This window comes from Pimephales promelas, chromosome 22 (assembly GCF_988280905.1).
Source record: "Pimephales promelas chromosome 22, fPimPro1.hap1.1, whole genome shotgun sequence".
Lineage (NCBI taxonomy): Eukaryota > Metazoa > Chordata > Actinopteri > Cypriniformes > Leuciscidae > Pimephales > Pimephales promelas.
In genome coordinates, this window is record NC_142790.1 from 24,887,125 (window position 1) to 24,899,251 (window position 12,127).

The 12,127-nt window shown below is 34.3% G+C and overlaps 1 protein-coding gene across 1 annotated transcript in view; it reads left to right on the forward strand.

Annotated features, from left to right (window-relative positions):
* cnbd1 (cyclic nucleotide binding domain containing 1) overlaps nucleotides 1-12,127 on the forward strand; it is a 35,632-nt gene that overhangs the window by 12,593 nt on the left and 10,912 nt on the right. Inside the window, exons 4-6 of the mRNA XM_089125715.1 lie at nucleotides 7,230-7,375; nucleotides 10,737-10,828; nucleotides 11,238-11,375. Of these exons, the coding sequence (XP_088981841.1) occupies nucleotides 7,230-7,375; nucleotides 10,737-10,828; nucleotides 11,238-11,375 (376 nt within the window). The remainder of the gene's footprint in view (nucleotides 1-7,229; nucleotides 7,376-10,736; nucleotides 10,829-11,237; nucleotides 11,376-12,127) is intronic.

The window sequence follows — 12,127 nt, forward strand, 5'->3', positions numbered from 1 at the left end:
TAACAAAATTACTTAAGCTAAAATTAAATTGAATAAAAATGAATTTTAAATATTAATAAATACTATACTTTTATATAAATAATACTAAAATAACACTGGACCTGAACCAAACTGGTAATTTAGGAGAATCTACATGATAAATGTTTTTTTTTTTTTTTTGGTTACCCGACAAAGGTTTATTTATTGTATTTTTGTACTGGGCAAGTCCATTAAGTCTTTCTGAGATATGAAAAAGCAACCTTTAAGCAATTATATTTTACTTTGAGATTTGTTGGTGAGTGTTTGGCCCAAACAAATGCAAAGCAGAAAGCTGCACGCTTGTCTTCATGTTTTTATAGCAGAAATTTGGAAGAATGATTGATCCCTACAGGGTGCCACTGACAAACCTCCTCACTGTGCCCGAAATGTTTATGAGATGCAATATCAAGTTTGAAAATGTGTTGTTGTTTTTTCAAACAATGATTTTAGTTTTTCCATTTAACAGAATCTCCTGCTAGGCGTGTGAAATGGTTTTGTTTTCACAGAGTTGTGTTTTGGTCCAAAAAACGTTCACAGTTTTGATGACATACACACGTGTTGGCTGTGGAGTCTTGTTTAACAGCTCTGACAGTTATAATTTGCGCTTGAGCTCTGTTTTGTCAGGATTCGGGACTTTGGCTGTTAGTGGGAGAACCTCAGAACCAGCTGTGAAACTGAGACATCTAAGATCTGCTACACATGAGGAAACAGATCACTTCTTCTCTGTCTCTCTCACACGTCCATGGCAGCCAAGCTCTGGTTGGTGGATTTCAATTAAGCCAAGTCACACCAACTATCTGTATTGTAAATACTTGTTTAGTTCTCTCGAACTTGGTAGTTCAGTTTTGTTTGACTAGCATAACCAATAAGGGTGCATCTTCTACACTGTAAAAAAATATTGATGGTTTAACTTAAAAAAGTAAGTAACCTGGTTGCCTTAAAATTTTAAGTTCATTGAACTGGAAAAAGTGAGTTAATACAATTAAGGAGAATAATTTAATCATCAGAAACTCAAAATTATATGTTATCTGAACTAAATATATTATTTAAGTTGATTTGACAAAAGAAAAAATGTTGTGATTACTACACTGTAAAAATATTGTTGGTTTAACTTAAAAAAGTAAGTAACCTGGTTGCCTTAAAATTTTAAGTTGATTGAACTGGAAAAAGTGAGTTAATACTGTACAATGGAGGAGATTAATTTAATAATCAGAAACTCAAAATAATAAATTATCTCAACTAAATGAATTATTATAAAGTTGATTTGACAAAAGAAAATATGTTGTGATAACAAATCTTGAAAATATTTTTTACAGTATTTTTTTTTACAAAATCTTGGTAACAACATTGGACCCCATTGACTTTCATTGTATGGACAAAAACAAGACATTTTACAAAATATCTCTCTTCTGTGCTCCACGGGAAAAAAGAAAGTCATACATGATACAAACATGTATGACTTTCTTTTTTCCCGTGGAGCACAGAAGAAGATGTTTTGTAAAATTTCTTGTTTTTGTCCATACAATGAAAGTCAATGGGGTCCAATGTTGTTACTAATATTTTCTAGCTTTAAGACAAACCGGAACTAACCAGAATAAACCAACTTAGACCGCCATTTTTCTGGTCTCTTTCAGCAGGGATGTAAGACTGCTGCAATGTGATGTGCATGATGGATGTGGCATTGGAGATTTCCGATAAAACAGATATAGTGATTGCTGGATTTTAAATAGGTTGTCGATTCTGACTTTCTTGGTGGTATAAAGCTAAATATTTTTCTTTCTCTAAATTCTGTCTTGACTTTTTGCCTCCTATTTTACTTGAGCTCTAGAAAAGTGAAGACAATTTAAGGAAAGACAGTGGAGGTTATCAGCAATGAGATTTGCACGTTCAGATCGAATTGATTACCCGGAGAAGGTTTCCCTTTTATCTTCAAAGTAAAGTGGCACTTAGAATTTGAATTAAGTTTGCTGGCCATTCTAACCCCAAAACAGCTTTGTGGCTTTAACTTTGAGATAGCCCTTATCGATGTACCTCTTTCTCAGTGATTTATGTCAGGGGCTGCTCTCGGTTTAGTGGCAATTTTCCCGGTGCATTCTCTGGAGATAGTTCGCAGGAAAGTATTTGGTGGCTGATAAGATAGTGTTGTAAAGGCGGCCTGCTCCACAGATAAGGACCATTAGAGTTATTTGTTGAAAGACAAAGCCTCTCGCTGTCTGACAGACCTGTGAAAGCGGCTGGCCACTGAAACCTCTCTGATGCGGCTGTAATTATCTCCCGAACTGAGCAGCACAAACATGTAGAATGGTCCTTAACCCTTCTCACAGGAGGTGAAATTGAGTGTCTTTGCTGTAGGATCTTGTTTGGTTGAGGTTATTGTTGTTCATTCTCTGCTTTGATAAAAAGGGTAATTTTATGAAACGCTTGCCATTTGCAATTTGGTAAGGCTTTTTTTAAAATACTTTTTTGTAAGATTTGATTTAAATAATAATTTAAAGGTTAGTTGACCCGATCTGTCAATCATCCCTTATGTCGTTCCAAACCCGTAAGATGTTTGTTAGTTTTTTAATTACAAATGAAGATATTTGTAATGAAATCGGAGAGATTTCTTTCTCCATTGACTGTCAATACACTGCCACTACTTTGATGCTTTAAAAAGATCGTAAAACTAATCCATATGAATTGAGCAGTCTAGTCTAAATTTTCTGAAGTGACTCAATCGCTTTATATTATGAACAGATTTAAGTATTTTATTCACATATTAACATTGATCAGCGAACATAAACAGAAGCGTAACTTACTAGCTTGACTGAGAGAACCAACCTCTTATAAAAGCACAAACGTTCACAACATCATTGGTTGTTGCACGTCAAGCATGATCGAGCTTCCTCTGACGTTGATTTATGTTATATATGTGAATAAAAGGCTCAATTAAATGTTCTTTAGAATTTGTATTAAGTTTGCTGGCCATTCTGACCCCAAAAACAGCTTTTTTTTAAAGAACTTTTTGAAGTGTCAAAGCGGTAGTTGTGTAGAGGGACAGAAAGCTCTCAGATTTAACTAAACATATCTTCATTGGTGTTCTGAAGATAAACGAAAGTCTTACAGGTTTGGAATGACATGAGGATGAGTAATTAATGACAGAATTACATTTTTTTGGGTGATCTATCCCTTCAAGTGTAAATCATTTCCATTGTTCATTAGATGTTAGTACATTTTAGGACACAATAATGTCTAAAAATCACAAGTTTTTCAGTTAAAGTTGATGCTGTAATGCTGATCTTTCCACAAATCCAAAATTTATTGAAAGTAAAGGCTAATTTCTAGCTTTTTCTTTCCTTAAAATGTGCATAATTGCAGCTAAGAGAAACAGAGAGCAAAAATGCATTGCATGATGAAAAGTAATATAATTAAACAAATTAAAACGACTAGATATGTGGTGATGTGTTTTAGAAAGTGACTATTTATACTGTAAAAGTTAGTATCAACTACTATTTGTGTTGGGAATTTTTTACACATTTATGAATAATACAAATGGCACTTATTTTGTACAATGGGACTCTTGGGATTTCAATAGTTCAATAGTTCGAAATCGTTCCTGTTTTATTCTCTCCTTCACTTCTGCTGTTTTTATTCAGCACCACAGTCTCTGTACCGCAATCAGCAGATATTCTCACCAAAAAAAAGTTAAATTCATTTTTTCCCCATTCATTCAGTGATAAGTTCCCTCCAGTTAATTAGAATCTTATGGAGGGATTAAAGCTTGCAATTATTATTATTATCTACAGAGAATTCATAATTAATGGAAGTATATGGAAATGTCAACGAGGATCCTGGAATTGAGCCAGAGACCATTTCCTAGTCAGTATCGGTTTGCAAAATTTCAACATAGAAAATGGTTTTCAGGTTTAATTTGGCCTTTGACAAGAAATGCTGTTGTTTTGCAACAATGCACTTTTATTAAAGTAAAGTAACATTTTATTCAGGTTTGAAGAAAAAAGGATGAAAGAAAAGCTGGCGAGATGGATATCTGACTGGTTGGACTTCAGTGCCGTTTTCTAAGACTAAGAATCAAAGAGAGATCTGATCTGACTTACAAAGCTGATGGCTTTAGTTTCATTCACAATACATTAACCCGTTCTTACATTAACCACAATACATTAAAGTCGGCATGAAATTAATGAATGCATCTAATATTGTGGGTGTTTATTATAAATGATTTATCTGTGCACTTCATTATTTTTTTTTTTTAATTCATGTACCTTTATAATCTTTAATCGAATACTTTACCCTTCCCTCCCCCATCGAAACGACCTCTCTTCTATTTCGATCACGTGGGAAAGGGTGCGACCAGATCCGATGAGGGTATGGCAATCGGTGAAGCGCATTCAAATCTGCCTCCATTTTGTTTCAACGATCCAATAAATTACCGAAGGACGAAATCAAGCCCTGCCCTACATTTTTGTCTAATTTCAGAAGCCGTTTCACTCGGATATACGTCACAACAAGGAAAAATGACAATCTCAACTTCCGTTTAACGCCGACTTTAACATTCTCTGTATCAGAATTGATACAAATCTCACCTCACCACCCGCAATACCTGGTAAAACTCACTTTTCTGATTAATATAACGTTAATTGGCTCAAAAAAATTTTTTTGGAAGTGATTGGATGTTAACAGCAAGTAGCTTTTCTGTATATTTATTTATTTTTTTAACTTAATTTTTCTGTAAAGATGATTTTGTTATCATCTCTCTTTTTTATATGTGGATTTTGTATGTAAACCCAAAAAAATGTGTCATCCTGTGGGTGTCTTATTTTTCATTTCAAGGAAAACCCTGCTAAAGTGCGTTATCAGCCAGACCAACATGAAATATACAGATTGTTTTGAGCTAAAAATGCAAAAAAGAGCTTTACTTCCACAAAATAGCTGTGTTACCAAGATTACTGTACCTTTTCTAAAAGACTGACTGAACATAGAAGCGGTTTTCTCATTTTGAAGTGAAGTTCATCAACATATCTTCGTAATTTTCATTTAAAACCAACTAATTTGGTACCATCTTTCGAATCAGCTTGTTCTTTAGAAACCAGGAAGATCAAAACTTTACATAATGTCTCTTAATGACCTAAAATGTTTAACTCAGGTGACCTGACATGAACATTGGCCTTTTCTTATCCATAGATAGATGATGTTACTGCTAATTGTATCTTTTAACAGGCAGTTCTGCTCTCACTCCAAAAATGACCCACAGTATAAAATATGATATCCCATTATCTTAACTGCACAATGTGTTTCTTTTTACCCACATAGTGCTTTGGCAGGTCGATGGGGAATTACAAACGTGCTGCAGAGAGGATGTTTTGTGAACCCTGAAATTAAGGCTGCGAAACGTTCCTGTAAATTGTACACTCACGCTTCTACATCTCTGCTATTGCTGTTAGGACTAAGCTCTGCCATCTGTGTAGTGTTTTACAGCAAATGCATTTGAGTTTATTGATTTGTAGTCTGGAGTGTATCAAAGATTTAAAAAAAAGTAGCTGTATAATGCATTTGAGATGCTTGAAACTCTTTGGTGAGTCATTTTTTGTTGTGTAGTACTGTTTGACCTCAAATCAATAAGCTTTTGTAGTAATTTTTGGAAGGTAAACAGACTTTCAGAAATATGTTTGCTTAAGGGGTGATTAACAGTTAACACACTTTTGATAGTATGCTTTTTGATAGTATGCTGATTTTTAACGGATGGAATTAGTTAAACAGATTGATAATATCGTGAAATATTACAGAATTCCTCAAATACATTACTTATATTTACTGATGTTAGTGCTGTGTTACTGTTAGTGCTTCCAGGGGGATGGTGTGACTCATGAAATACATATACTTAGATAGTTAAATATTTTGTACAATATTTCAAGATTTCAGAAAGTCTAATAACAGGATTGTTTTCTTGTTATTGGCATGGGAAGGCTGGTGGATGTCAATCACACTTTAGAGATGGAATATTCCAATACAAGGCCGAAGCCGGCTCTGAGACTGACACTGATTTACTGAACACACAAGCACACGCAAGCGCTCACAAAGGATTGATTGGTGGATTTGACCTTCATCCAGCATAAGCAAACTCGTGCGCGCACCGTCTATTGGCATTGTGATAACTCACTCATGCTGGCAGCTGTGTGGTCTTGATGGCTAAACTCCTCCCCGGCTATTGCGCTTGAGATTGTATCTCTTGGATGCCCCTGGAACTAGACGCCTCGCTAAAACCAGCATGATCACTCTCTAAGACACCAGTTTTCCCTTAAGAATTAGCTTTAAACTTAATAACATGATGCAGAGGGTTTTCTTAATAGCAAGCGTTCAGGTTTCATTATCTGAGTTGGTGCCTGTAGGACAGAAAGGGTGTACAAGATTAAGGAGTTTTTTGTTTGGGTTGCAGGGGTTTGTCTAGGACACACACTTACTTTTAATGCAGATGAGACTAGACTTTGAGTCAGTTTATCTTTTAAAGAATGTCTTTAATGGACACCGAATGTGCGATTTAATAGCTGCAGGTCGCTAAATCGCTGTTTTTTTGGTCATTAGTAGCTGTTGCTAGTAGACTGCAGTGCTCAAGTGTATCGAGATGAATCAGTTGAGCATGATGACTAGAGAGTGAAGCTCATATAACTCGTAAGCTATTATGATCAACTAGTTAATGCGGATAGTTTAAATTGAAGAGTTCAGATGCAAAAGCCTCTAAGTGCCATTTGAAATTTTCTTCTAGAATGATCATTTTTTTCAAGCTTGTATATTTAAGTTCATTAATTTCACTTAAATGGGGATGAAGATTACCTATGAATTGTCATTTAAGTGAAATTACTGAAATTAAAATATACAAGCTTGAAAAAAAATGATCATTCTAGAAGAAAATTTCAAATGGCACTTAGAGGCTTTTGCATCTGAACTCTTCAATTTATATTCATTTAGTTTTTATATTTTACTACTTGACAGTTCATAACATATAACAAAACATAACATCTTATGTCATCACCACATGTCATGACCCGGCTCAGAGGATAAGACAAAAAAGAGGGATGCGAGAATTTAATCAAAATATAACCAATTTATTTACCAAAAAAACCCACAATTAAACACAAAATGTGTTTTTATTCCATTGAATAGAGTTTGGTGTTTATTCTCCTGAAAAATGAATTTGTTATACTTTGTGTGTTTTGCAGCCCCAGTGAGAGATCCCAGTCAGAGCATCATGTCATTTATAAACTGCTGAAGGGAATCGAGAGTCTGACCTCACAGCTGGGCTTGCAGGAGCTGAAACAGATTAGTACCGTCACCACCGTTGAGACCTGGGACCGCGGACAGATCAGTGAGATACACACACAAACAGTCACATACAATCATTTTTTAAAGAATATCCTGGCCATGATTTATATAAAGTATAATAGAAGGACAAAAGAGCACCAAAAGAAGTATCATAAAAGGAGTTAATTTGATCCATGCACTATATTCAGAGTCTTCTGAACTCATACAATAGCTTTGTGTGAAAAACCATTTCAAATTTAAGCAGTTATTGCATAGTAGCCTATTAGCAAGCAAAGCAAAAGCAAGCAAATTTTATTTATATAGCACTTTTCCAAACAGATGAATGCAGTTCAAAGTGCTTTACAGACAAAACAAGTACAAAATGCAGGTAAAGAACAATAAAAATTAATAAAAAATGCATACATATACACATACATACATATACACATATATACAGACACATGAAGGATTTATTAGTATAAAATAATAAAATAAAAATTCAATTAGAAACATTGTAGAATATTGTAGCGACTAAACGCAGCATCACCGAACCAAATATTAAATTTGTATTAGTATTAAGTACTATGCTTAGAAGTAAAATATTAACCCAAGACTTGGTATAACACATGCTAATGACTAACTAATGCTTTAATAGGACAATGTTTTGGAATTTATTTTGGAATTCCCATCTAGCGGTGAAAATGTATTTTGCATTCAAACGAATTGTGCTCTACAGCGCCTCCAGTGCCTAGCTTTTTCAAATGCGCGTTGCATCTACGGTAGCCATTATGTACCAAAAAGCTATGACATGATGTCTTCTAATAGCACTTCGATTGTTCCTTCAGGTGAACAGGTTTTGTTATTTCAAACAAACAGCAACTTGACACAACGAACAAAACAAACAGTATGAATTACTGGCTGTGAAAAACATGAACTATTGTAATAAGTAGTTATGCCTTCTTTATTCGTTATATTTTCTGAAGTCCATGCATTGTTACAGTAGATATCATCAACCTTTAGCTATAAATTATAAAGTACACAACTTGTAATTAAGACAGTAACATTGCCTTACCTGTCAAGAAGAAAGCAGGACTTCTGAACTCTTTCTCCTGCGTTAGCTCTATCCACCTAGAAAAACCCGTCCCATGTATATAAAGATTATAAATTCTTCGTTTATGAGGATAAGTCAGATAATTGGCAGAGGTATTTGTACACCATTGAGGACATATTTATGAATAAAAATATTGATTTTAAATAGTAACATACAAAAAAAGTACACATTGTCCCTTTAAGAGTGTAGAAAACCACATGGCTGTTTGACAGGGATTGACTTAGTGTCATCTGGAGATGATTTAATCATTTTCATTGGTGGATGAAAATCATTTTCATCCACCATTTGTGCTTTTGTACAATGGCAGATGAGAATTTACCACACTCATTTTATAAATGAATTGTACATCTTTAAAAGTTTTCCTTTTTCTAGCTTAGCAGGTTTTTTAGATTAAGAACAATTTATTCATGATATAGGCTTCATAGCTTCTTCGGATACATAGCCTTGCTAGTTATTTGGCTTTGAAATCACTCTCCAAAGAAGATTCTCTCTTTCAAAACTGTTAGTTTTATATATTAAATATCAGTGGCTTCATGCAGCACGATCTATCAAGACAAATCGAACACATCTTTCATCGACATCATTTTTCAGTCTTGCCTTTGAATATTGTCAAGTGTTTGGATGCGTTTCCAAAAGGTTGAGAGCCCAGCCCCTCGTGCTTGATTTTCTATCGACGTGTCCATTCGTCTGCTAATCTGTGCTCAATAACAGCCACATGTTCTTTCAGGGCCACTAAGCAAAAACATAAAGAAAAGACAATTTGATGCAAGTATGAATTCGTGCCTCCAATCTGATGGTTACCATTTTGCAAACGTCTGGTGTTTCGGAGATGGAGAGTTCTTTATTGATTCGTCTGGAGTGGTGGTAATGGCTGTGGCGTGTTGTATGTCACAGATGGAGGGGGGAAGGGGTTTGTTATGGATGCAAGTTTTAGCTGCAGATGATTACAGAGCATAAACACTGTGATTTGCTGTTGATAGCCGTCTGTGCCAGGCTGAAAAGTTTGCGTGTGAGGAGTGAGAGATGTCTGCTTTTCTTAGCGTATATTGAGGGTTTGCTTTCAGCGAGCAGGTTTTCATCTAATTCAGATCTTTGTGTCAAGGTGATTTATTTGTCTTAAGATATAGATAGATGACTGGAGGATATAAAAACTGCTCATTCCATAGTGTCTGCATATATCAAAAGTTCAGATGCAAAAGCCTCTAAGTGCCATTTGAAATTTTCTTCTAGAATGATGATTTTTTTATCAAGCTTATATATTTAAGTTCAGCAATTACACTTAGATTGCAAATGACAATTTCCTATTAATTGTCATTAAAGTGAAATTACTGATCTTAAATATTAGGCCTGTCAAACGATTAATCGCATCCAAAATAAAAGTTTGTGTGTACATAATATATGTGGGTGCACTGTGTATAATTATTTTATATATATAAATACACACACATGCTTGTATATTTAGGGAAAAAAAATATTTATTTATAAAATAATTATATTTATATATAATAAAAATTATATATAAATCTATATAAAGTAAATACATGAAAATATTTCTTAAATATATACAAGCATTTGTGTGTGTATTTATATATATAAAATAATTATACACAGTGCACCCACATATATTATGCAAACACAAACTTTTATTTTGGATGCGATTAATCGCTATTAATCGTTTGACAGCCCTATTAAATATACAAGATAAAAATGATCATTCTGGAAGAAAATTTCAAATGGCACTTGGAGGCTTTTGCATCTGAACTCTTCATATACGTATTCCTCAAAAGAAGTTTGAGTTTTTCACAGATTTGTGTTATAGTTTGCACGGAGATGATAATGTATCGTTTTCAAAAGGCCCACAAAATGCCATTGTTTTATAAATGATCGGCCAAGAAGCATAAAAAGTTTTCTCTTTTTAGTTGAAAATGGCTCCTAAATTTGAAATTCACTGCAACAGTAGCAGAGCGAATTGCTCATTTAAATGCTGTTGTTTGGGTTTATTTCACACAAAGTTGAATGCAAGAAAACCCATCAGCCAGCATCCATTTTTACATTCACTCATTTTTTAGGATGAGATTGACTCCAAGCGACTGTATCTCTATTTTTGTTTTCCGTTCTGAATCATTGTAGTTTGTGGAATCTACATCTATTCTACATGTACATTATTTCTGCATATAACAGACACAGTGAGAAGATTCAGTCAGCCTCTTTCCCACCTGAATAATAGCGTAAAGTGTTTTGAACCAAAACAGAGTTTTCAAATTGAGTATGTTGTCTTCTTCCTTATCTCTCCCTTCTTTCTTTCTGATTACAGTTTTCGGACATAATGGATTTTTCCTCATTCTGAAGGGCTCAGTGAAACCGTTCAGACATGAAACCATTAAAGAGGATCAGGCAGCCTCTACGGTAGAAAATGACACTACTTGGCTATCAGTTCTTAAGTTTAAATTGGCCTTCTGCTTTACCTAACCTTAAAAAAACATTACCATGCCTACTTTGGCAATTGTTGCTGACTACCATATTCTCTGGCATTCTTTTGCTTTTTTCTAATTACAGCCATGGCCAAAAGTATTAACAGTGACATCACAAATGACATCATCATTTGTGTTTTGCAAAGTTTGCTGCTTTAGTATTCTTAGATTTTTAGTAGATTATTTTTCACATGATATGTAGTTATGAAGCTTGTCAAATCTAGAAACAGTAACTAAACTGTTGCAGGGTGAATTAAGTAAATAAGTAGATAATGTCCCTGAGTTCTGTCCTCTTGAACAACATTTTGTAAAGCTTTTCATACAGTGTACTGGATTTGTTCTAGATTGCAGTGGGAGGTTCATTTGGATCCTGTGAACCTGTAAATGCTATAGATGGAGATGGCAACATCCAGTGTGTGCTGACACTCGAGACCTGCGAGATTCTCAAAATATCTCACTCTGGATACGAGAAAGTAAAAAAGGTGCTGCAGCGGGATACATCATATGGCTAATGTCCTTTAATGTCCGGCTAATAACACAGAAGGCTAATGTCCTTTGATAACTATAAGCTAGGGATGTACTGATATTTTACTTTAGCATGTGTTTTTAATATGTTATTGCTGAGAAATAAAGATTACATTTCACTATATTTTTTTACATTTTACGAAACAATAATATGTAAAAATAGGTCAAAGGGGCATGCACAATTAAATATCCAATTCCAATACCAGCAAATTCACAAAATTTCTAATAACGGCCAATAACTGATATGGGAGAGATATATTGTACATCCCTAGCTACTGTATGTTTTTTTAAAATTGTACCATCAATGGCCCTGTTTACACCTGGTATTAAGATGCGTATTAAAATTTTGGTTTCTTTACAAACTTTGTTAGTTGTTCACAAAGCTAAACACTGCCTGTTACCGTGTGGACTGCAAACCCTTTTCACTTTAAACAGTGAGACAAGCAGAAGAAATAATGACTTCAAACAACCTTTTGCTGGAAATACCCTCAAACAAATGTGTGTTTCAGTCTCTGGTGTGAAAAGATGGAATCTTCTAGAAAATGATCTAAAATGTTGTTCAAATATCTTACAATTTAAAAATAATTATAAACAAAAGATACTTAAAGTCTATAAAGAAGAATGTGAAAACTAATAGAATTATTACAATAATTATGCTTTCGTTGCTATTTTGGCTGTTGGATCTGTCATTATTTTATCCTTGTTGGTT